Source organism: Esox lucius, chromosome 14 (assembly GCF_011004845.1).
Source record: "Esox lucius isolate fEsoLuc1 chromosome 14, fEsoLuc1.pri, whole genome shotgun sequence".
NCBI classification, from domain to species: Eukaryota; Metazoa; Chordata; class Actinopteri; order Esociformes; family Esocidae; genus Esox; species Esox lucius.
In genome coordinates, this window is record NC_047582.1 from 2638847 (window position 1) to 2666562 (window position 27716).

Genomic DNA, 27716 nt, shown 5'->3' on the forward strand with positions numbered 1-27716 from the left:
TGCCCTCCCTCCCTGGTGTCACATGACCAGCTCAGGGCCCCTGGTTGATGACGAGGCCAGTCTTTGACTGGTCTAGCTGGGCTGGGCCTTGGGACGGGGTCGGGGTGCTGCTCATACCCGGGTATGCAGGTGAATGGATACGGAGGCACATGCAGATGAGTTCTAGCTTCCGTCCACTCGCCGTAAAGGGTTCCAGTTGGGGGTCATCGCCAAACCAAAGAAGGGAGGGTTCTGGCACCCTCCCGGATAGACAGTGTCATTCCCTGGCACTGCCTTCCATTTTTTAACCCAATTAGATGTTTTTGTTTTTTGAAACAATCGATGTTACTGATGTAAACATTTTAAAATCAAGTTAACTTGATGGGAAGAGAGGAGGAAAGAAAGGACAAAGACAGTGAAGCATACAGGTCATGCATCACGATGGTGTACAGACACAGTGCTGTGAAGGAGGGCAAATACGATGAAGACAGACACATTACACAGGCAGGGCAAGACAGGGATCCCAAACGGAAACAGTCCGGTAGCGAAAAACGAGTCACAATCTTAGTCTTACCGATGCGGTCCAGGCGGTCAATCGCCACAGTCTCGAAAGCACGGCGCATCATGGGGTACTCCTCCAACACCTCGTTGAAGTGATCCACAGAGAGAGAGAAGAGGCGGCAGTAGGTGTCAGCGCGAACGCTGGCAGTGCGTCTTCCCTTTGTCAGTAGACAGATCTCTACAGAGAAAAGAGAGTGTGCATAATTAGACAATGCCCTATGAAAGTATTCCTGCTTCATCTTTCTGGATCCTACACCACACTTGTATTACTAGAAGATAAAATTATAAAATGTACATAAGAGCTTTGACATCACAGTTACTGACATTTCCAAATAGGCGCAGTCTTCCATGAAATGTTAAATGAAAAGTAAAAAACATGTATTTACTGTTTTTTTACTGTATTTATTGCTATGCAGATGACACCCAGATCTACCTCTCCACAAAACCTGCAACTGCCTATACCCCCAACTGCCTCATCAACTGCCTCCAAGACATTCACAATTTGATGAAAACAAACTTCTTAAAACTCAACAGCAATAAGACAGACATCATGCTCTTTGGCTCCAAATCCACCCTTTCCAAACACCACAGTCTCAACATCACCATTGACGGTTTCCTAGTCCCTTAGTCAACTCAAGTGAAAAGCCTCAGTGTCACTCTGGATAGTTCCCTTTTATTTGAATCACACATAAAAACAATTATCAGGACATAATTATCCGGTATTCCCAAAAAACTCAGACTCCAACTGGTTCAGAACTCTGCGGCCAGAATCCTCACTCGTACAAAATCTGAACACATTACACCCATTGTTATCAGTCTTCACTGGCTTCCTGTGCTCTATCAAACTGAATTTAAGATCCTCCTCCTTACCTACAAAGCCCTCCATAATCTTGCACCTACCTCCCTCTCGCTTCCTCCGCTCTGCCGCTGCTGGTCTTCTAGTCACCCCCTATTTATGTCTATCAACTATGGGTGTGAGGGTTTTTACCTGCTCAGCACCAAGGCTCTGGAACGTGCTTCCGCCACATATTCGACATGCAGACACAGTTAGTTATTTTTAAAAACTACTAAAGACACATGATTTCCAGAAAGCTTTTAACCTGTAGTTTCATTTTTATTTTATTTTTAAAAAATTGTTACACCGCACTGTACTACAACCAATACCAGGTTGTAGTCTTTTTTCCTGTAAGTGTAAATGCTGTCTTTACTATTTAAGATGTCCTTGAGTGTTCAGAAAGGCATCCGCCAAATAAAACTACACTTTACACTTAACATAGCATTATTGAAACCCTTGGGCTTGTCCGCAGGTATCTTACTATATGTTTAATTAGTTATTATCTGATGTCCGTACAATAATTTTAAGGCTTGCTTGTCAAAATGCATACATCCATTTTAAGTAATATTGCCTTACTGATAAACACACTCAGAAGGAAGAAGCAAAAACTGAAGAACTGCAGCTTTAATCAAGATTAGCTCTTACACAATCTGTTTTGTGTAACATCCATGTGACAAATTAACATATAAATGACGAACGATGCTATGTCTAAAGTACTTCTGAATCCGCATCACTGCATTGTTACTTGAGTGGTGTGTAGTCAATTTGTCACATTATTACTTTATGTACATGCCTATATTAGCTTCTGCTACTTCTGATGTCTTGTTTTTAGCATGTCTGACCAGCCCATGTACAGAAAAAGTGGCCTGGATTCAAACACACACAAACAAATAAACAACCCTATGAAGTTAGACTAAACTTCAAAGATGATTTCTTTCTGAGGGTGACAGCCATTCAAATGCAGCAATCATGATCTCAGCAATTATCAGGAAAATAAGGGATACTGTCCTTGATTCTAAGTGCTTTCCCAATGGGGGACAAAATTGCTGGATAGTGACATGCGGAGACGGTATATCATTATACGTTTTTTCCATATGTTTTCATGAAAAGGACCATTGATGTGCATAAATCCTACATTGCTAATGCTATTAGGAGGCCTTGACATAAGTTAGGCCATATTGTTATTTCCAAATAGGGGCAATCTTCCATGAAATGTTAAATGAAAACCAAAAAAGACATGTATTCACAACAATATTTTGTTGTAATGGGAATAGTAACATTAGTTGACACAGAAAACACCATGTATGAGTTTTAACACTTATTGGAGAACTTGGCATTAGGTTGTGCTCCTGTAGGGTAACTTATTGCATTGTAACTCATTAACTCATCATGTATATGATACTACCACAATAACATACCTTTGAAATTTTTATGCAATTCCCATGGCAATGAGCAAGGCACGCAGTACCGATCCCCCCCACAAGGAACACAGAATTGAACAAGTGAAGGCAGGGGCGGACATACACCCGTATGCTAGTACAAGCTCAACAATCGACAGAGTGAGTAACCTTATGGTTATATAGACAGGTTTACAATCAATGTTGAACAGCGATCCTGCATCAGCTGATGTGTTGCTGACATATTACCATTTGGGTTTCCTGGCTGAACTGGCATTGCTAATTAATCAAATACATTTAGGATTTGTATGTTTTTTTTGTTTCAGTTTTTTTCAATAATAACAGTTAAAAATACAACAAAATTAACAGAAAGCAAATGTAGGCATTACTTTAAGGGGCACTTCACCGTGGGGGGAACTTAGGTGGTGTGTATCATGTCTAAGATTAGTAGGGCAGTGAGATTTTTTGAAAACATAATTGGCCAGAAGGAGCAAGGAATGTTTGTTGCGCACCAAAAAAAAATAATATAAATTGTCTCATTATGGACTGAAAGGGGGTTCTGAAAAATAATGATAATCAAAAAAAGTTTTGTGTAATTGTGGTTTTCCTTCATTAATAGAGCCATCGAATGTCTTTCAGCAATGTTCAGATAAATGTACAGTGTCAAATTTTTTTGTCTTAATATACTACAACTCTGAAAAAATTACTTTCTGATCTACCATAGTCTTTCCTCTTCCCCTCCTTTTAAATATAATCCTGATAAACTTGCCATGCCTAGTATTCCATTTGTATATCACTATTCATATACGGGGCAATTCAAAGTGCTTTACATTAGAAAAAAATTATAGAAATAAATGTACCCTTAAAGACAAAGCAAAACAGATACATCACATTTAAGATGGCTAATAGATTAGTAAATTGTGAAGACAAGGCAGAAGAAAGCAAAGGTTTTTAGCCTAGAGGTGATCAATGTTGGAACAAGTCTAAGATTTGCTGGCAGTTTCTTCCAACTCTGCGCAGCATAATGAATAAAGACTGCCTCACCAGGCTTTGTCATTACTCTCGGAACAGTTAGCAGACCAGACCCTGCGGCAATTTCCTGAAGGCATTTTCAGAGAGACCTGAAAACAGGCCATTACAGTTGTTCAATGTACTGGAGATAAAACCATGTTTTTTCTAGATCTTGTCTGAACATTAATCCTCAAATTCTAGCCTTTTGTTTTTAAGGTGATAATAGGCTGTGTACTGTCTTCACTAAGCATGTGTCTTGAGCCTAGTTGGGCATTTCTCAGATTAAGGGCCGAAAAAAAAATCCAAATTTGGCTAATTGGTATACATCAAATGAACAGTCCTTTAGTCAGGAGCAACATTATGAGCCTGGTTGAGACCACAAGATGAGGGAATTTTAAATGTTTTGCCATTTTCTTAAAAATGTCAAGTAAATGTGTCATTACCATCACATCATCGAATGTAAAAAAATAAAACTTAAATGATAAATCAGTGCTTTTAAAACATTTTGTGGTTTCACATGGAATCTATTTTATCTTGAACATAATGGGATTGTTGATTTTTACTTGCAAGATGAATTAGAGTCATTTAAGTATCTACATTTCTGATTCATCAATCTACCCTGGCTTGGAATATAAACTTATTTTAAGTGAATGCCATATATCAAAACCTTTTAATACAGTGATCATTTTGACTGTCCAACATTGTCAGAAATATATAATTGTAGGATGTTTTTGTAATTTATACATAATCTATTGACAAAAATATGTATGGTGATGGTGATGACATTGCAGTTCTGGATCATAACCTATTGTAATTTAAGAGCCTAAGTGACTAACAAAACAAAAAAACAAAAAAAAACACCAGCTAGTAATCTGTTTAAACATCAAAACATAGTTTGATCTGATTATGGCAGACCTAACATGAACTGTGTTCCCTGTGAACAAAATTGGTTCAGTATAATTATAGTCTAAACAGGCTATTTAATAATTTCATAGCCATGTTGAATAAAAAAAAACATGAAACAGGAGGGCAGTTAAGAACATGTAAAACGCTGAAATAACACAGTCATATTATGTATCCCAAACAACTAGAATCTAATCTGACAGTTTACTTAAACTTTTTGTTCAACAATTGTTTAAAAAATGTAACACCAGAAACATGTCATTGATATCAAATCTTCCACAAAACAGAGGATTTGTTTTCCTTTAATTTTCTTTTAATGGTAGGTTTGTCGCAACTGTGAGACTAATGTGTTATGGAACACAAGAGTCTTCCTGAGATTACCATGTCCTCCCCTCATCTGTTTTCTTGCTTTTGTTCTTGGGGATTGCTCATTGGTATGCTTCTTTGTCAGCCAATCTAACCTTTTCCTATACTTATCAACCATTTGCAAGGAATTTTCCAGCTTTTTTTGAGACTTTTGAAGATCACAGTAGACCTTCTGTTTTATAAACTTTTTTGCGTCCTCTTTGCTTTGGGGTTTGAACGGAATCCACTGATAGATATTGAGCATGAAAGTAATTGAATTAAACTTGACACAATGTATGAGAGTACTAACTATCTCTGTATGGAGGACACTAGGTAGATCACAAATGGACAGAATCTAACATTACTTGCATTTGGCACATCCCTATTCTGATTTTCTTGTGTATGGACATCAGGAGATTGTGGAGGACTATTCATTGAAAGATAATTTTCTATTTCTCTTTCTTCTCTGTCCTTAGCTCTCTTCCTTTGTTGATTAACTTTTCATCGCTTTTTTCATATATGTTCTCGCGTGCTCAATAGGGAAACAGATTTATCTTTTTCTAGTACATCGCTCTTTCTCACTCGGCAGATACTGTGCATATTTCTCAGGATTATCTTTTAGATGTTTTCTGTATGATTTTGACCTTTGGGCAGCTGCTTTTGGAGCCATATCACACCTAAACAAAACAATTATAATGAATTAATTTGGTATTTTAAAAACAAATATATTCATTCATTTAAGATAACATATTCAACATAAATTCTCTAAAGAACATGATGTTTAATGTATCTGCCGTCATCACCACCACAACCCATCATTACCAGAACAAGCTGTAATGTGCTGGTAATTACATTTTTGTAAAAACAACTAGCCTTACTAGCAAAGATGATGACTAAGCAAGTGTAGCTAGCTTTCTACATGTAATGTACACTGTTTTAACTATTAAAGTGATAAAAATAATCCCAAAATGTCTAAAAACAGAAATACAACACATATGGTAATGACGCATAATAAGTGTACATGCCCAACACAAAGAATAAAGAGTAGATTTACTCACTTTTCTGGACATCAAGGCATCAGTCTTGCAGCTTGAAATCCATGTGCTCCACTATGATATTAGGTTACCATGGCTAAAAATAATCTTTTAATGAAACAACTGTAGGAAAATGCCTTCATGCAGAGCGTGTTGGTAATGACGGTTAAGCCATGGGACAGGTAGAAATTAAGCAAAATAAAGTACAAAATGCATATATTTATTAGTTCAGGTAACATTTAATTCATATGCATTTGCAAATTCTTATAAATTTGTGATAAATAATGTTTGAGATATGGCACGATGTGAAAACTCTGGTGGTGGACAACACCAAAATGTACAACATTGTATTGTATTGTACAACAAAACACCAATAATATTTGTTAAAATCATTAGTAAGAGCAGCTATTAAAAAAGTATAGCCTTGTTTTTGTTTATACTAATAATTAGTGCTAAAATTAGATCTAATTCCTTTTTAATACAATTACACACTGTGGACAGAAATAGGCCCGAATTCTGGGAAATACCCAGTTATACAGCTAGGTAAACTCTTTCACACAAGAACTCTGAAGACAAATTGCAGCTTCATCAGGTTGTTTATATATCAAATGTGTGAAACTGAAATACAGAAAATAAATGCATGTAAATGTTTTACATTATATCTTTATACAATACATTCAACTGAAGCCTCTAAGCTTAGCAACTGAACATAGTAATAAGTATTATAAATTACTATTCGCGTAAACATAAAATAAAACATCACGAGCAAACATAAACATGAACTAAGGGCATTTACCTACAGATGATGCCTACTTGAGGGCAAGATCATAACAGATGTCGGAAGCTAGCATAGAATCTCATATTCTCTAGAAGCTCTGAAAACAAGAAACCAGGCAAGCCTAGTTCAGCCGGCCCGCAATAGAGAGGGATGATCATCGCTGCCCTCTTGAGAATCAGACCTGGGTCACCCACGTTAAAGGCAGTGTTGTTAACCACTATGCCACCGAGCTGCACATTTGCCAGGTGTCAGTAGCCACTGGACATTATATAATTTTGTCACTCATTAACATCACGCTAAATTTGAATATTTTGTCGACACCATGAACTATTGTGTTGAACTGAGTAACGTTTGTTATCAAGTTTACCTCCACCACAAATAGTATCTATGAACTGTATGACTTTTGCCACTGGCCATTTTAAAAGCTTATTAGCAAGTAATATGTCGCTAGACGCCATTAAGCATTGTGTTAAACTGAGTAACGTTTCTTATGAAGTTTACCTCCACCACAAATAGCATCTATGCCACTGGCCGTTTTAACAGCTTATTAGCCATTCTACTGTATCAATATAGGTGACGATAACATACTTTTTCGTCAAGTGAAAAGACGAGAGAATCGTGTAGCCAGCGAATTGTTTGTCTATCCTGAACAAATCCTGCAACATAATTTGAAAATCCACCAGAAATAGTTGTAATATAACAGTAAACAGTTTTATTTAAGGTTTCCCATAATGTAGCTACTCTAGCTTGTAGCCAGCAAGGTTTTTGTCTATCCTGAACAAATCCTCTTTTGCCACTGGCCGTTTTAACAGCTAATTAGCCATTCGTGAATGACCTAGATACAGAATCTATCAATATATACTCAGCAAAAAAAGAAACGCCCTCTGACTTTCAACTGTTTTTACTTTCAGTAAACTTAATGTGTGTAAATATTTGTATGAACACTAAAAGAGTCAACACCAAAAGACATAAACTAAAAATGTTTCACAGACATGTGACTAACAGAAATGTGTCCTTGAATGAAGGGAGGCTCAAAATCAAAAGTGTGCAGCGTTGTTGCTTGTGATGTCTGGTAAGGACCTGCCTTACAACAGGCCTACAAGTCCTCAGTCCAGCCTCTCTCAGCCTATTGCGGACAGTCTGAGCACTGATGGAGGGATTGTGTGTTCCTGGTGTGACTCGGGCAGTTGTTGTGGCCATCCTGAACCTGTCATGCAGGTGTGATATTCGGATGTACCGATCCTGTGCAGGTGTTTTTACACGTGGTCTTCCACTGCGAGGATGATCAGCTGTCCTTCCTGTCTCCCTGTAGCGCTGTCTTAGGCGTCTCACAATGTGGACATGGCAATTTATTGCCCTGACCACATCAGCAGTCCTCATGCCTCCCTGCAGCATGCCTAATGCACGTTCACGCAGATGAGCAGGGACCCTGGGCATCTTTCTTTGGGTGTTTTTCACAGTCGGTAGACAAGTCTCTTTAGTGTCCTGCGTTTTTGGAACTGTGACCTTAAATGCCTACTCTCTGTAAGCAGTTAAGGTCTTAACGACCATTCCACAGGTGCATGTTAATTAATTGATTATGGTTAATTGAACATGCATGGAAAACATTGTTTAAACCCTTTACAATGAAGATCTGTAAAGTTATTTGGATTTTTACAACATTATTGTTGAAATACACAGTCCTGAAAAAGGGACGTTTCTTTTTTTGCTGAGTATAGGTGACGATAACTAGTGATGGCCATTCAAGGCTTCATTAGCGTTATTTTAGCAGCAGGATATTATGCTGGCAGCACTCAGATTTTCTTTATCACAATAAAGGCCATCATTGAAATGTATAGGGCAATATAGTTAATCTAATCTGTGAAAAAGAACAGACATGAATAACATTGGAACAGACATTAAACATAAAATGTACAGACTAGATTGTTAACTATATTAACTTATATATTTCAATGATGGCTTTTATTTTGAAAAATAAATCTGAGTTAGCACTGCTAGCATAATATCCTGCTGCTAGATAAACGGTAATGAAGCCTTGAATGGCCATCACTAACGATAACTAATTCTAATATCCACCAGAACAGTTTTATTTTAGGCTTCCTATAATGTAGCTATGTAGGGTTGTAGCCAGAAAAGTTCTGTCCTGAACCTCAGGCATAATGCATCCTGTCTGTTACGGGAGGCAAACACGGGACCTGTTTTTCCGGAGCCAGTGTCTCCAACCACTACGCTATTTAACAAGGGGTAGTTACTCACTCAGTCACTCAGAGACATTCGCTCTTCTAGGCCAGCTCAACTTACGCGGTCCAGCAAAAAATAAGAGACCACTGCAAAATGATCAGTTTCTATGGTTTTACTATTCATAGTTGTGTGTTTGAGTAAAATTAACAGTTTTGTTTAGTTTAGTTCATTCTATAAACTACTGACAACATTATTCTCAAATTCCAAATAAAAATATTGTAATTTAGAGTATTTATTTGTAGAAAATAACAACTGGTCAAAATAACCAAAGAAATATCCAAACGTTACTTGTACTTTTCCTTGTTAAATTAGATTTGTTTCAGGTAATCACCTAATCAGTACCTCATTAAGTAAAATGAGATGTGCCTGTGTTGGAATTTAACAGACACTGGAATGGAATGGCTGCCATACATGTAGAGATGCTGATTTAACAACAATTAGGAGTGGTCTCTTAATTTTTTCTAGAACTTTGTACTTTGTAGAGAGTGCTAAACAGTTACTGTCCCTAAAATAAATTTTCCCTTAATTAAGTTTCCTATTTGAATTTAGATTCCTACTGTACAACATTTCACCATTAGGTGTCCTCAACAATAGTTCCTTGACACTCCCCGTCTGGCATCTTCGGAGATGCCACTACCAACTTCTCACTTAGGCGAAAAGGAGTCAACAGACAAGAGGAGAACCAACTCTGAAATCATCCTGGAGTAAATCTTTGCTGTGCCTTGGTGGTTCACTTTAATGTCGACCTTCCTGACCAGTCCGTCAACCTACACATAGGTAGGTTGCTGTCAGTGTAGAAGAAGATTGAGTCAAAAGTTCTCATGATAATTCTCGTTGGCCAGTTATTTTTTTGCTTCTTGGCTGTCCCTCAAAAGGACAAGATCCCCGTCTTTAAGCTTATGCCATTTTGACAACCACTTCTGTCGACTCTGAAGATCATTCAGGTACTCGGTTTTCCATCTGGCCCAGAATGTTTCTGCCAGCGCTTGTACTCTCTTCCCCTGATGCTTTAGTGTGTCTCCTTTTGAGAACTCAATGAGAGGAGATGGGGGCAATCCTACCTTTTGAGTCAGCAGCATTGAAGTAGTCAAGATAAGTGGAGCTTGGGGATCAGAAGAAACTGGCACTAAAGGTTGGGAATTTATAATAGCAGCAACTTCTGCACATTACTTTGTGGGTAAATTGAGATTAACCAAGCTGGAGGAGCATTACATCCAAAATGTTTTGAGCAACGCCGATCATATTAAAGTGCCACCCATGTGCAAAGAATGTGGAAGGTTGAATGCCCATGTGCATTTTTGATTGAGGAGATTTTGCACACTCAATTCACTGATGTCTGGCCGATCCAGCATAAGCTCTCAGATCATGATTGCTTTGCTGGGCCTCTGATTGAAAAAAATTAAAAAAGTGTATTTATGAAGCTCGAGGAGGTCAACGACTCGATAACCTTGATGTGAATGGCTCTCGAACACAAGCATGTAAACAACACTGCCCATCTCTTGCAGTTTGGTTGCCCACCTCCTGTGTGACAGCTGGTCAATTCCCATGGACCAAAAACAATGAGTCCCAAATAAGAGAATGGTGGGTCCATTTGTAATCATTCTGCAGGTAAGTAAACCTTACTCTACCTCATAGCTTTCGACAGACCAGACACTTGTGTATGATGCCACTTATGTTCCTTTTAACACCTACAATCCACAAACCCTTTGCTCGGATGGTCTACTGACCTCTGTGAGGTGTCGTCCCTGATGCTTTACAGAAATATGAGCAAGGTTGCTAGGTGGTTTTGCCGAGGAATGGTTTTGCTGAATTTAATTTTTTGCAGATACAACCTCCAACTCTCAGTAGACCATTGTCGTCTATTGCAACCTGAAGCTTACGAAGCGTGCTTTCTTTTGGAATGTCAAGATCTGCCTCGATGCACTTGATTCTACACATAGGTAGGTTGTTATCAGTGTACAATAAGATTAGTGTCAGTGTAGAAGAAGATTGAGTCAAACTTTATGTAAATTTCCTGCACAATGAACTCCGCAATTTCCACTGCTAGCACCGCGGCGCACAGCTCCAATCGGGGAACGGTCAACTCAGGGAGAGGAGCCAGATTTGCCTTTCCCAGAACGAAACAGACTTCTACCTGGCTATCCCTGTGGATTTTAGATAAACTACAGTTGCTAATGCTTTAATAGAGCCATCTGAGAAAACACAGAGTTATGTTGTATATGTGTAAGAAGTTAATGTTTCATATAGGATCTGTCGCAATCATTGTGAAAGCTTTCGCCAGTCTATCTAAAAGCCTAGAATAATATGTTCCAATTGAAACAGTTATGTGGTTTTCATTACTGTCAGATATGAAACCCCATGCTTCCTACCTATAACGCTCAGAGACAGTACAACCTTTGAGCAATAACAAGATGTTCCAGTATGCAATAACAACTAGAGATAACCAAGAGGAAAAGGACATGTGTGTTATGACTACTGAACGCTGTGCTTCTAAATAAAAACGAGTCCACCCATGGAGAAGTGTTGAGTGGCTGAGTTGAATCCTACTGGCAGGATCGTTCCTGGCTCAGTGGAGATCAACGGCTCTCTCCCTTCTGCAGAAGTGACTTCTAAAACGTCTTTCTGACTCTTGGTGTGGTTCTTTCTCATTAGACAAAATAGACTATATAGAAGTTTGGTGAATTGAACCCAACAATATGCATTAGAGATGGAAAAGGGTTGTAAAATTGGGATGTAAAACTTTTTCAGCTCTTGCAGCCACCTTTTCAATTTGGCATACTTGTCCTCAGGGAGAGGACCATACCGCCCATAATCTTGGGTAGAAAGTTCCTTCAGTAACAGTCTTCCTTGGATAGTTACAGGGGACAGGAAACCTAAAGGGTCAAACAAACTGTTCACCGTTGAAAGAACGCCTCGACGTGCAAAGGGCTTTTGGCTGTCTGGGATACAAAATGTGAAAATGTCTAATACAATGTCCCAGCTAACTTCCAGGCTGGAACATCATCAACCGCCAAATCCAGGTCTTTAATGTCTTTGGTTCTGTTGTCTGCAGGAAAGGAATCCAATATTGTTGGAAGCGATCTTGTGAAGTCGCAGGTTAGAATGGGACATTTTCTTGTGCTTGTTTCAGGACACTGATAGCTTCTTCCTCAGTGGGGAAAGACTTCAGAGCATTGTCCACATAGAAATCTCACTCAGTGAAGTATCGCTTTCCACGCCTTCTCTTGCAGCTCTCCTAAGACCAAAAATGGCTACTGCGGGAGGCTGTTTCCAAAGATGTGGACTCTCATCTGGTCATCAATTTTTTTTTTCTTTACCATTATGTCTTTTACTTTAATGACACTTTCACAGGGCTTTAGGGAAGTGGGGCACCCATTTTCTAAGATTGGTGTCTTTAGAGGTGACAGTGGAAGGGGTGTGTTCGCCCTAGGCAGACCTCCCCTACTAAGCCAAGGTCTAACTTCTGGGCATATGGGGCATTATGTGGACCTTTGTGATGTTTGTGGACCTTGTGGACCCGCAGGATGCCAAGTAACAGAAGGATCTCTGCCAAGTAACAGAAGGATTTCTGCATTCTGATCTAGCAGTGGTGTCTTGTTTGCTATGACCTTTAAATTTGTGTGGTGGTAAGTGGCTTCCGGTGTGGGTGTCTCTGCCCAGATGTCAGAAATTTCATTACATTCTATCAGAGCTGGCAGGGCTGTGCATGTTTTGCCTTCTATTGACTCGACTGTGAAACCATGAGCTCTTCTGCCAAACGTCTCAGCTGTGCCCGCACATGTCTTTAATCTGTATGGAGGTGCATTTCCAATGACACCAAACATGTTAAAGAATTCTGATTTAGCCAGAGATTTATTACTTTGGTCATACAAGATGACATACATCCTGCGGTTCTCGTTGCAGCATCTCAATATACACTGAAAGTACAGAAAAATTATTACAGATGAACCCATAACATCTGCATTCAATGCTGGGCCCCCAACAAACAACAGCGATGCCCATGCCCAACTCGAGTACCCCTGATGAATACTCAACACGCAGCTATGCGCCTCACCTGGGCTTGGGAACACTACCACTGGACACTTGATGACTGGAAATGAGTAGCCTGGCCTGATGAGTCACGTTTCCAACAGTTTTGGGCAGATGGAAGAATCTGTGTGTTGAGAAAACCTCATGAAGCCATGGATCCTGCATGCCAACAGAGCAATGGTCAGGCTGGTGGTGGCTCCGCAATGGTATGGGGTTTGTTTAGCTGGCATTCAATGGGACCCCTGGTATGTCTACAAACGTCTCTGACAGGTGAATCCCATGTGTGCATCCTTTCTGACGAGTTACACCCATTCATGTCCTGTGTTCATTCTGATGGGTTGGGCCTCTTCCAACAAGACATTGGTCCACCAGAACAATTCTAGACATGCCAAATTATGTTTAGAGGAACACTCATCTGAGTTTGGGGTCTTGCCAATCCCACCTAAGTCACCAGATCTCAATGTTATATAACATATGTGGGATGCCTTGCAACAAGCTGTGTTCCACAGAAATCCTACACCTCAGAATACAACAGAATTGTGGACTGCTCTTCAGGAAGTATGGTGTTCATTGCCTACAGAATACTTCCACAAGCTTGTGGAGTCTTATTTCAGCAGTTCTGCGCTCCCGTGGGAGGCCTACTAAATATTAGACTGGTGTACCAGTTTTTCTAGCACTTCAGTGTACATTGACTAAGCATATCTTTGAACTGGATTTACATTAGAACTGGGCACCACAAACCTGAGTGTACCTGGAAGTAACATCTGGACTAGACACTTAATCTTTCTCCCCGCCGGGAATATGAAGTGGTTGGATAAGATGTTGAAGCTATCTGTGTTGCTGGGCCTGGGTGCAAAGCCGATAGATGCCACTGGCTGTTACATTCAGCACATTAGATGGTAACCTTGGAGTTCTTTGCTTGTTGTGCAGGAATAGAGATACAATGCAAGCAAATCTGATTCTTTCTGAGGAAATTCTTACGGTCATCTATGGTCATGTCCCTGAACGTTCTGCACTTTTTCAGTGGATGCGGTTTGTTGTGTATACTGCATAGTTTCCCAGGATTTTCTTTCAGTTCTTCTGACTTATCTCTTAGAGGTGGGCCAACCGGTGACACATTTGTTTTAATGTACTGAGACTGTCGTCTGCCTGTACAGGTTCCCTGTAGGGTTGTCACAGCGGAGATCAATGTCATGCAAAAACTGGAGTCGTCCCTTGCTTTTGCTTACTTACTTCCAGAAAAAAGGAGAACAGTGTTTTGCTACCTGTAGTTCCAATAACAGATCCGCCATTTTGCAGAGATTTAAGCCATCTCTACTTGTTATTTTAGGGAAGGTTTCTATTTTGGAAAATACAGTTCTTTCAATAGCTTCTGGAGATCCATACATTTCTTCTAATCTGTCCCAGACTACATTGAGACCAATGGATGGATTTTGGGATATTTGCAGATTATTCGTTCTGCATACTCACTTGATTATTTTCCAAGCAGATCTTACTCTTCTGCTGCAGTTAAGACGAGACCTGATACGGTGTTGATGAACGTTGACTTCCAAGTAGTGTTCTGGGAGGTCATCAAACCATGTCCAGAGGACACAAGTCCAGAGGACACAAGTTGGCTTCAAGTAAGGAATGTACCTAGATCTAATGTAACATTAGAGTTGTGTGGCGCGTTTGGCCTGTTAGTGAACAGCTGTCTATTGGCACAGAATTGCTTGATTGCATGGTATCATGTTGCAAAGATACAGTAATGTTGGGAGATAAAAGAGTTGATGTCATTGTGTGAACATAACAAGGATTGCAGCCTGCCCTGAGGTTGAGGCGTGTAGCTAGCATGATTTACAGTTATAAGTTTGCATACCCTGGCAGAAACTATTTGGGCATTGATTTTAAGGATGGTGATCATATGAAGCCATTTATTGATATTATTCATGATAACAGAAATCACCCAAATGGCCCTGGTCAAAAGTTTACATACCCTTGAATGTTTGCTCTTGTTACAATCACACAAGGTGACACACACAGGTGAAAATATCAATTAAAGGTGAATTTCATACACCTGTGCCTTTTTAAATTGCAATTAAGTGTCTGGGTATAAATAGCCAATGAGTTTGTTAGCTCTCATATGGATGCTCTGAGCAGGCTATACACTGAGTCATGGGGAGAACAAAAGAACTGTCAAAATGTAATGTCACTTTATAAAGATGAAAAAGGATATAAAAAGATATCCAAAGCCTTGCAAATGCCAGTCAGTACTGTTCAATCACTTAAGAAGTGGACATTTCAGGGATCTCTTGATACCAAGCCAAGGTCAGGTAGACCATAAAATACTTCAGCCAAAACTGCCAGAAGAATTGTTTGGGATACAAAGAAAAGCCCACAGGTAGCCTCAGGAAAAATACAGGCTGCTCTGGAAAAAGATGGTGTGTTTTTTTCAAGGAGCACAATACGATTATATGAACAAAATTGAGCTGCATGGTCAAGTTGACCCTCCAGTTGTTACAGCAGAAAAGGGTGAAGGTTCTGGAGTGGCCATCACAGACTCCCGACCTTAATATCATCAAGGCACTCTGGAGAGATCTCAAACATGCGGTTCGTGCAAGACGACCAAAGACTTCTGTAGGCATTTTGCCAAGATAAATGGGCACCTATACCACCTGCAAGAGTTCGGGGCCTTATAGACAACTATTACAAAAGACTGCAGGCTGTCATTGATGCTAAAGGGGGCAATACATAATATTAAGTACTAAGGGTATGCAGACTTCTGAACAGGGGTCAGCAAATTTTTTCTTTGTTGCCATGTTTTGTTTTGTGATTGTGCCATTCTGTTATGATCTACAGTTGAATATGAATCCCATAAGAAATAAAAGACGTGTTTTGCCTGCTCACTCATGTTTTCATTTTTTCTTTTTATGTTTTCTTTTCTACAGGTTAATGTGCATTTTCTAATAATGTTATTATTTGTCGGTATGGTATAAAAGTGAGATAAACTCAGGTTTGCTGCCTACAAGTGAAATCCGTTGTAGTTAGTTATGGGTACAATACTGGAACCAGGGAAATAAAATGTGAAAGTGCACTTTTCTGCGTTTGCTTGTAATTACTATGGCCAGAAACCGAACACCACATGATCAACAATATTATTTTTAAAATAACTTGTTTTGAAGTGTCTTTTTTGTGTTCTAAGGTTTGCTATTAATTCTGGAACTTGTAGTATATTATAAACAGACCAAAAAGAGGACGTAGATTCTACTGCAAAATTCAAATCAGCTTTTTCTAGGTGGTGTTGAAACAAGTGTTTATGACACAAATGTATCATTGCTAATATTAGTAATTTGTACATTATGTAGTTGTGCTATGGTGAAAGGCCCTTTTAATGCTTCCAAAGACTTATACAATAGAATTATACAAATGTGGATTAGGACCAATATGGTGGCGTGGATGCTTCAGCTCACTGCCCTTATCATTCATTCGGTATATATACTGTACAATAATTTGGTCAGATAGTCAACCACTCAAACATACTGTAGCTACTTCTGGTCACTGGAAAAGTTAACTTTGCAAAAAGGTGGGATTTTTGTCTTACGGTAAGGTTATATAATGCTATAATATTCTGTCCTGTTTTAGCATGCTGTATCGTTTATCATTATGTTATCTTGCAGCCGTTGACTCAACTTCAATAAAAATTGCAGGGTAGTCTGCTCTTTACGACTATAGCAGAGACTGTATAAAGAATGAACATGCATACAGAAAATTATCTTTATGCGCAGGAGCTTCAGGTGACACCAGACCTTTCAAATCAACTGATGAACAAGCAATGACAGGGCGCAGACAAAACAGTATCTCAGTTGAATCATCTTCAGAATAGAACAGTGAGTCATATCCGCAGCACAGTCAATTAATAGAGGTACACATTCATCTTGGACGTTCTCTTGATGAGAGTGCCTTTGACATTCACAGCCTAGATTTATTCTGTGGAAAGTTGCTTTAGCTGTCTACCGTAGCCCTCAAGCAGCTAGTGTGAACAAGGTGTTAGTGCTGCTGTAATGGGAAAAGCTGACACAGAAAGAGACAAACTCCAAGGGGTGCAATATGACAGGAGGCGGCCGCTCTATGTGTCCAAAATGGCAACCTATCCCAAAGTAGTGCCCTCAGTCCACTGTTCAAAAGGAGTGTACTGAGTGGAAAAGGTAATTTGGGACACAGCCTGCCTGATTACTTACTTCATTACCATTCCAGTGCAATATAAAATACACTATCCACAGAAAGACAAATAAATAACAAGGTTTCAGCTTGAATTACACTATAGCCAATTGCACAGTTGGTTGCATCTGGATTTAATTGTATTATTTGACAGTTAGTGGCTCGCAGCCCAGACTAAAGGAAGGTTAGCTGCCTGTGTGGGCCAGCAATGAGAAGGTGTTTCTGTCACTCTCACAAATGAGTGGACAATCATTTAGCTTAGCTTGCCAATACTTCAGGGCAGACAATGTGGGAACAGAGCCCAGGAACACAGCATTTTTTGAGAGGCAGATTTGGGGTTTTGAACATTATTCAAAATCCTGTCAAAGAATTCCTGTAAGCTTGATGGAGCTTGATTCAGAAGTACAAGCCTCGCCCTTTGTCACTCCTGGCACGCTAAAGCGAATGCTAAACATATTTTAAAGGATTCAAATCGTTTTTGAACCCATGTCAGGTGTGAGAATGAGATATGGCCAACCAGTCTTGATGTTGATTAGTCATAGACAATGCATGAAGTGGTTAGGGCTTGTGAAAGTGTGGTTCACAGGTTAGTAGAGCTGAATTTGATGTACCCCTTTATCAACCCTTTATTAGACCCTCCCGACCCCAAGTCTTACCATGGTGAACTGTTAACCAAATGTGTGGTCATAATGTGATTTAATTGATACTCTATAGCTATTGTATCTACCCTAAATGTGGAGATGAACATCTCCTCTGTGGTTGACCATTTAACAGTATGATGATGCTGGTAGTTTGGTTCAGTGGAGGGTAAGTTGTGGTAATCGTGATTAAAGATTGTCCAATATTTAATGGTTGACATAATTCAATCTAAGCATATTGGGTGGAGCTAGTAGGTAGTTACCTAAACCACAGTGCCCACAGTTATAGCTAGAGATTAATTCAATAGGAGAAAGGATTGTTGAATGGACAGTTGTTGGACTGTTTTGTTTCCCTGCATGTTCAATTCAAAATATTTGAAAAAGGAAGCTGTGCATGCAAAATGTTGCTGTCATCGCCGTTTTCTCCCTGGTGCCACAATGTTTTAGATGCTTGAGAGATGACAGTGAAAATGTAAAATTCCAACAATTCATTTCAAATTTGGGTTGGATGAGAGCGTCAGTTCTTTATCACACATAGTTGATCATCGTTTACAAATAGGTTATTAGCTGTTAATAGGGGTGCAAGTAAGTAAACAGCTGAGTTGCGCTTCAAAAGTAGTTTGCCTTGCTATGACAGTTATTTCCTTGTCCACTGTCTTTGGCCCTTGTTGGACTATGGCCCCCAGGTTATGACACTGATGCTGTGGTTCTGTGGAGGGGGAAGTAGTAATGTTCCCAACTGGACCAGCTGTTTCCAAATCAAAGCTTATCTCCTAATGTCATACTCATGTAACTGCCAATGGACTGGGGGGAAAGAAAAATGGGCAGCAGGCCGGAGCAGGTGGCTTGTCATCCGCATAACATGGCAGAACGAATACACACACATGCACATGAACAAGGCACACACAAACACATGCGCAACCATATATAGCTACACACAAAAGGAAACCCATCTGGGAACTGCCTAGCGACTCAAACCTAACAGACATGCAAAATGTCTTCTCATGTGACACTGAACCATACATTGCTTTTCCAGATGGCAATGTGCTCTCGCTCTCTGTAGCTAATGTGTGTACGGCTACAGAGAGGGTGAGTATGGCTGCAGAGAACTTTTAAACAGGTACACATGATTCGCAAGGCCATGGAGACAGATAGTATCACAGGGTGCATACTCAAATAATGTGCAATCCAGTTGGCAGGTTTTTTCCACATTTTGCAAATCCAGTCTGTAACAACAATGGGTGTTTCAAACAGACTACCAAGAATGCCAAGCCAACCTGTCTACCTGCAACCTTTTTAGGGGGGTAATTAATAGAATATGGTTGCCTTGCCTCATCATGTGGCTTTGCATAAAATAGCTCAATCTAACCAGAAGATTGGAAGGAACTAGAATGGCATTAGAATTTTTTTTTAGAAGTATGGGAAAATGACAACTAAGTGGTTTTAATGTAAAGACATTTAATGTAAAGGTCTAAAGCAATTGTGACAACAGGTTCAAAGTTAAAGTTATGTTGCTAATTTCTGGCATTAAAAAATAAAAACTGTAAAAACACTGTTTATACATGATAGAGCAAATAGGAAGTGAAAGCAATATGAGCAATATTATAACTAAGTTAAATGCTGTCGTTGTCAACGGGAGGCTGGTAAAGTCAAGTGGGTAAAACCTACAGTAGCAAAGGAGGAGGGCAGAGCCAAGAATGAGCTAGTGAGATTCTACTGGACAATATTAATTAATACTCTGAAATTCTGAGAAATGGCCATGAGCAATAACTGGATTTGCGCAGCACTCAGGTAAATGCTCATGAACGTATTGCATTCTGTTCATTCATATTCACATGAATAGATCCTTCATTGTCCATTTAGTTTCCTCCACAATTGTGAGAGAACCAGAAGACAAGAAAACAATTCTTTACAGTAGTCCTTTCAAATTAAACAGTGGGGTAGAATCACACATTAAAAATAAAAATAGGTAGCAAGGATGAAACTACATCATTCATGACATTTTTATTTATTCATTGTTAATGTGGAACTTCAATTTAATTGCTATACTGTCTTAACAGTTACCTGAATGAGTCCTTCCATTTTCCCTGCAGCCTAGCCTGGGAAATAGTGAGCAATTTATCACTATTGACCAACCACTGTTCCATCCAGTTTAAGGGAGAGTAATTCATTATAATATTCAATTAGACAAAATCAAAATATTCTAGTTTTAAGTTACTACAAGATACGTGCTAATTAAATTCAACTCGTACTTGTACAGTATTCCTTTATTCTGTGTCAGGACAGGAGATGTCTCCCTGTGGCAAAATTCTGTGAATTCATATTGGATGATTAACGTGATTGAATACAGAACATTTGCTGATTTAACATGAATCAAATGCACAGTATGATCATATCAACTGTTTAGTTATTGTTACCTTCTTTCAATTCAATTTGAAGTTTGGAGCAAAGGTCCAAGGGTATTAAACAATCTGATGTGAGGTTGTTGTGACACCTAGGTAGTTTGTAGATGTGTACAATATTGACTCAATATTATCACAATATAACGTTGCATAATATCACATCGAAAATGTTGTGGAAAGTATGCAATATTCTTTTTATTTTGTGGAAAGATGCGCACGTTGGCTATATGGCTTAGTTGTGTTCGATTTAGAGCATGCTTGAAACTGCTATATAGTGATCATGTTTCATTGGCCAGTTGCCCTGTCACATGCAAGTGTGAGTGCATGGGTCCACTACACGAACATACCCTATGGAGCATGCCACATGATGCGTGTGCATACATCAACCGCGTGTAAGTGAAGAGAGAGATAGCAAAACGAGTCAAAGGAGCGAAAGAAAAGAAAGGACAGAAAAGTTAAAAGATGAGTGTGGCTCAGGGAGACAACGAAACAACAGAGATCAAAGAGGAAACGTTAGTAGCCAAAACGTTGCGTGATTGACTGTAACTGTTATTTTGGCCCACATCACAAAAAGCATTACAAAAGGATAATCCAAAATAAATATAATGATCTTGGTCGTTAAACTGAGTCGAGTTTAGAAGACTGCCTGATAAAGAATGAAAGAGTGTATTAGCTAAAGAGACAATGCTTCTAAAATAACTTTGCACTAGATTTGAGATTTAATCCATGTACAAAATCTGAAATGAAGTATGCGCTGGCAAGAAATACAATAGGCACCTTTACATAGGCGGAAACCACTGGGGTAGTTATCGGGGTGCATGCATTATTATATATTGTATTTTTCTACACTCACCTAAAGGATTATTAGGAACACCATACTAATACTGTGTTTGACCCCCATTCGCCTTCAGAACTGCCTTAATTCTACGTGGCATTAATTCAACAAGGTGCTGAAAGCATTCTTTAGAAATGTTGGCCCATATTGATAGGATAGCATCTTGCAGTTGATGAAGATTTGTGGGATGCACATCCAGGGCACGAAGCTCCCGTTCCACCACATCCCAAAGATGCTCTATTGGGTTGAGATCTGGTGACTATGGGGGCTATTTCAGTACAGTGAACTCATTGTCATGTTTAAGAAACCAATTTGAAATGATTCGAGCTTCATGACATGGTGCATTATTTACAAGGCATGTAGTTACAAGGCATGATGGATCCATGTTCTCATTCTGTTTACGCCAAATTCTGACCATCTGAATGTTTCAGGATCATACCCAATGTTACTTTGATGATCTTTATAACGCAAGGCATGATAACTCTTGTCAGCATTTGGTCCTAGCTGAGCGCCAAGCCGGTCAAGCCAAGGGTAGTTTCTTGGTGGGTATATCGGTGGAATCAAGCTGTTGGGGTCCGGAGTACCGTAGCAGGGTTCGGCGTTGTCATCCAAGGCGTCACACAGCCAGTCCTCAGCCTTAGGTTCTTTAAACTCCGGTTGATTGTATTCTTGAGAAATGTTTTGTAAAGTCTCCTGACTGGTTGGTAGTCAAAGGCAGTCTGTCTGATTTTATGCTGTGTTGAGTACTGTGTTAGCTTAAGGCGGGTTTTACGTCAGTCAACCTGGCACCCTTTTGTTGAACATCAAACATCTTGCCGCTGATATAATGCCTATTTATTGCCTGGGAATTTAACATTCCTGAACCCCTAAGACCCATTTGTTAAACATCAAACATCTCACTACTGTCATAACACTTGTCTGGGGTGTTTATCAATCGTTGTAAAACATTAAACAACATTTCAATCATACATTTCAAAGTCACCAGAAATGCATACGTCATTCTGGAAGTTCCGCCCTAAGAGACGTCATACAGGAAGTCCATACGTCACACCGGAATTCCCACCTACCAAACTGGATGTCCCGCCCACTTGTCAAATCAAACCGGAAGGCCCACCCCACACCATGGTCATAAATCACCAAAGTGACAGAATATACCCTACATTAACTACTTTGCTAGTATAGTATTCTGCAGAGGTGGGGGACTCGAGTCACATGACTTGACTCGAGTCTGACTCGAGTCACAATTTTCAGGACTTGTGACTTGCTTGATTAAAGTATGAAAATGACTTGACTTTGACTTGAAAACAAGTTACTTGAGACTTGACTTGACTTGAAGTGGAAGACTCGACAATGACTTGAACTTCTAATAAACAAACAGCAATAAAATTATTTTATATGTTGTGAAATCAGCACCACTAATCAGCGTATGTGCCTTTAACGCTGCACAATTCAAACCGCGCCAAACATGGCAGACAGTAACGTTAGTCGAACTCCACAAATAGTATCGTTTGGATACAAGGACTTTGAACTGGACCGTGTGAATAAAAAAAGATTTGCCAGATGCAAAATATGCAACAATGTCAAAGTTTTTTTTTTTTACTCATACAGACAAGAATAATTACAGCGTAATTACATATTAGGCAGTTTTTCAGTCACAATAATTAGTTTATAAGGTTTTTATTATTAGCCCTTATTACATGGTTTGGCTGAATTCCAGTGCAGAATGTGTGTTATTTCTTGATAACAGACCGTTGCCATGAAAAACAGCGCGTTGCTATGGACGCAGCAGGATTCTAACCAGAGACGGAACAGACTATTTTCTTTAGAGGAAGCAATACAATCGTTTTTAAATCAATAAATTCCTTTTGAAATCAATATTTTGTGTCAAATTATAGATTTATTTGGTAGGTAGCCATGTAATAAGCGGGATAAGGTATAGCGAGGCGGTTGTTATAGCGAATACAACCCCTTCAGGCTGATTCAAGATCCCTCCACTTCTACCCCCAAAAAATTGTACGGCGGAGGAGAAAAATATTTGATTTTGAAATCAAGCTTCGCACCAAGCGCACGTCAGAAACAGGGGACAGTGTGTGTGTGTGTGTTCATCTCTTTAGTACTGTGACTTGACTTGACTTGAAACTTATAAGGACTCGACTTGACTTGCTTAGGGTGAACCCTTGACTTGACTTGACTTGCTTGATTTATCTGAACTGTGACTTGAGACTTGATGGTTAAGACTTGAGACTTGTTTGGACTTGACCATGTGTGACTTGTCCCCATCTCTGGTATTCTGAGCTTAGTAATTACAAGTAAGTTCCTCTAGATACTTAGGGGGAAAAGGCCATCTGTGTTTATAACCACTCAGGAATGTGTGAGGTTTACATTGACCATTTGGCTTTGGAGGTAGAATGTGGTACAGTCGACTCTGGGCCAGAGAATTCAAATGCTTGGTTCTAGGTAGACACACATATCTTGTATATATATTTGTAGCAACAACCATTTAATGAGATTGATGATTTATGAAACATTCATGGAACAAAAAATCTAATGCTAGCTATTTGAGTGTCATGCCAAAACACTGCATACCTATGTTGGCTTAATCTTTTCCTACCTTTAAAAAATGTATATAGAAATAGATAATAAAACCAAGGAATCCTCTTTTAGAGTTGACAAAGTATTCTCCCTAACAAAAAGAGGGGGCGATAAACTGGGGTAGGATACGCCTCCAGCCAGGTTTTTCTGATGGCGGCCAAATGTCTTCCAAATGTCTTCTTTTTTTATATATTTTATTATGTAAAAGTCTTTACATAGCAAATATTCAGATAGCATTGTGATTTCTTACATTAAATGCACAAGTTGTCTGGAAAAGTTATTTTACGTGACTTAGGGTGGTCTAGTGGCCTCAGCCATTGCATCTGGTGCACATATACTGCAGCTTGAGTTAAAATCAGTCCCACTACTCTTTCAGACAAAATGATCTCCTCTATATTTTTCTACTTTCTCTAGCAAAATAATGCATGGAAAATTCATTTAAACTAGTAAACATGAGGGGTAAAGTGATCTGGCTAATTTAAAATGATACATCAGAGTTTAATGCCAGACTTCTTTCAGATTGTATGGAGAGGCTGACTGTATCCTCTATATAAGACCTGGGCAAGATAAGGCCCTCGGGTCATTCTATCCAGCCGCGATACATCCAAAACCTTTAAAATAATACCAAATAAAAAATACCTGACGAGGTCCGCAGATTACGTTACATTATTTACTGTTGCATATTTATTTTTCAAATTAAAAGTCAGCTGGGAGGAGACCTCGGGGTAGGCCCAGGCACTCCCAGTAATAAGTCCAGCAGTATCATACTGTTTAAAATACCTTCAAGTTGAAACAAGGTATTTGCGTTGCTATGATATGTAGGGACCAGCACCACAATCCACGCGCGGAAGTTATCATTTGTACATACTATATGCAATAAATGGCTAGTGATCTCTGGAAATGAGCCTAAGAAAAGTTGACAACGAAAGCAGGGTACTTTAAAAACTTTTGAGAGGAAAATATTTATTTGCAGATGTTGCAAGTATAGCAACTTGCTTAATATGTAAAGCTAACGTCACAGTTTTTAAAGAGTACAATTTGCAGAGGCACTTCCAGAGCAAGCATGCAGCGAAATACAAAAACTGTCACCCGATGCTACAATTCAACAAGTCCAAGCGCAGATGTAGCCACACTTGAACATCTTGCAGCTGTACCACATACTTCTTCAACAGAACCGCACACTGCTTCAACAGAAATGACTCCTGACTTCACCTCACTTGTCAACACCCATACGAGGCTCTCCTGTTTATATTGAGCGAGTAGCCATAAAAGTTGATTTCTTGGGTCTGGGCTGCTGGAATTGCTGTTGTTAAAAGCACGTAGTACAAAAAAAATACTGTATGAAGTTAGATGACGGCAATTATAGCAACATTTGCTTTGAGTGAAAATCTTCAGAAGTTATTTCATAGAATTATGTCTGCCCTAATAACTATTATACCTATATAACTTTTATACACTATACCTTATGTAATCCCAGATAGCAAAAAATATCCGCACGGCTTCTTTTTGCCGCCGGCCCTAAGCGGTCGGCTATAGGTGCGTCCGGCTGGCGGGGATGAAACGTTTGCCGCCAAATACGTCACTCCCATTTTTTGCGAGATGCGACTGCTTCATTTTCTCTGGCGGTTGCCTCGGTCTAATGGACCACGGTCCTCCAGCGGAAAGCCGCTTTGAAATACAAGGCTACTCTCAAAATCTACCGGCCATGTTGGTTTGGACACACATTCGCATCAGTTCGTTGCTCAATCGCGAGTTACTACAGCCTGCAGTTTGCTAGTTAGCAAAGTCATCGACTACCATCGTTTAAGTAAGTACATGTTTCCTTTTTGTGTAACGCAATGTTATGTTTAAATAGTTTTTAGTTAATATATTTTAAATCTGTATTTAAAACCTCCATTGCCGAAGCTGCGGCAGGGATCTGTGGTCTAAAGGTCTTAGGTGCATCAAGGGCGGTAACCCTCGAACTCCCTGGTGGACACCGGTGGTCAGGGAAGCCGTCCGACTGAAGAAGGAGGCCTTCCAGGATATGTTATCGCGAGATCGCGAGTACAAGCGGCTGAAATGGGTTTTCTCAGAAGGGTGGCTGGCTTCTCCCTTAGGGATAGGGTGAGAAGCTCAGCCATCCATGAGGAACTTGGAGTAGAGCCGCTGCTCCTTTGCGTCAAAAGGAGCCAGTTGAGGTGGTTCGGGCATCTGGTAAGGATTTCCCCAGGACGTCTCCCTAGGGAGGTGTTCCAGGCACGTCCAGCTGGGAGGAGACCTTGGGGTAGGCCCAGGACCAGGTTGAGAGATTATATTTCGACACTGGCCTGGGAACGCCTCGGGATCCCCCAATCAGAGCTGGCAAATGTGGCTCAGGAAAGGGAAGTTTGGGGTCCCCTGCTGGAGCTGCTGCCCCTGCGACCCGATACGGATAAGCGGATGAAGATGAGATGAGAGATGAGATAAATCTGTAGTCATCTTTGTTATTGCCTAACCAGTCAAGCTAAAGTTGCCTTGTTTACGCAATGTTGCTAGTACATGTAGAAATGTAACTAGGTACAGTAGGTAGCCAAAGCTTTAGATCTAGAAAGTAAGTTTAACTTTTGGTGTTTTCATACAAAAATAACGATGTATATAGGTTGTTTAAATGATTTTGTTTGCCTGAACAAGTATGCTGCTAGTCCAGTAGCTAGAGTGGCTAGCACATGCTGTTTTTGTGTTACAGTACACACTGTGGCTAGCACGTTTTGTGCTGTGTTGCTACTGTACTGGATTTAAGGCGATTGTGATTTCTAATTCTCTGAACTGCTGTACTTTTTATGTTTGAGGACAATTCTTTGTTCACTTGAGTCACTACACTCAATGAATACATTTTATTTGTAACAATTTCACTGTTCCACATTTGGCTGATAATGCCCCCCCCCCCCCACAGCATAGCTACCTAACGTTAACAATCCGGTTTTGTTCATGTTTTCTTGGAGATACCTTGCCCAGAGCATAACCGGTTATCTTCACCCAAAAGACCTACTGTTGGACAATTGTTTTGGCTTTAAAGGTAAATGCATTGTTAGTCAAAATGTCTAGTTACTGGGCCAAAAGGAAAATAATATTGAAGAGAATCTCAAATTCCAAGTACAGACCCCAGGCCTCTTCTGATGAAGTGGAGTCTAGTCTTCCAGATGCACCAGCAGTGCTGTCGTTTCGACAACCTTTTTTGAGATTTTAAAAGATTGTTCCCGGTAACGAGGTTTCAGTGCTGCCCCATGCTACAGAAGTTGCATCAAGTCCAGAAAACCAAGAAAAAAGTTGAGCCATCTGCAGACTTCAGAGCTGGTATGTAAAATGTATTGCTGTGATGCTTAATCTGTGATCTTGCCACTAAACTATACCCTTTGTTAGATTTTCAAATTTCTGTTCCCTCTTTCTCAGAACCAGGTTTCTCCCCAGTAATCCAGACTCCACTTCACAGAGCCAAGAGTTTGAGTACATGTAAGTGATGTTATTTGTGATGATTTTTGTCTTGGAAACTATTGCTTCCATTCAAGACGAGGAATCCTTTTACCCATAATCTGTTTTTCATTAGGGCACTTTACTTTCTGGATGAAAGGTGTCAAGGTGTGTTGTACATTCCATTAGCTTTGCACAGTTCAATTATTGTTTCATTACTGAATATGCAATCTCTGCAGTGAAATTAAAGCAGTTATGTTTGTTCCCCCAGCTCGTCAAGTACTAAGCTTTTCACCCCCAGCAGCAAATTTGCCCTGGCAGCACATGGGTGAAAACGCTGGAGGTATGTAATACCTTGCGCTAAACTAAGTGTTACATTTAAGTCCAATTCATAATGTATGCAATAATTTCAAAAATATTTTTACTTCAATGTTATTGGCCCTTGGACTCCCCTGGCATCTCGTGTACAGCTTTCTTTCAGCTATGAAGGTATATTCTAGGCCTTTGTCT

General features: G+C 39.7%; 1 protein-coding gene across 1 annotated transcript in view; it reads right to left on the bottom strand.

The window, feature by feature from the left end:
* LOC105006060 (potassium/sodium hyperpolarization-activated cyclic nucleotide-gated channel 1) overlaps positions 1 to 27716 on the bottom strand; it is a 181218-nt gene that overhangs the window by 19299 nt on the left and 134203 nt on the right. The window contains exon 7 of the mRNA XM_013136990.4: positions 554 to 718. Coding sequence (XP_012992444.1) covers positions 554 to 718 — 165 coding nt within the window. The remainder of the gene's footprint in view (positions 1 to 553; positions 719 to 27716) is intronic.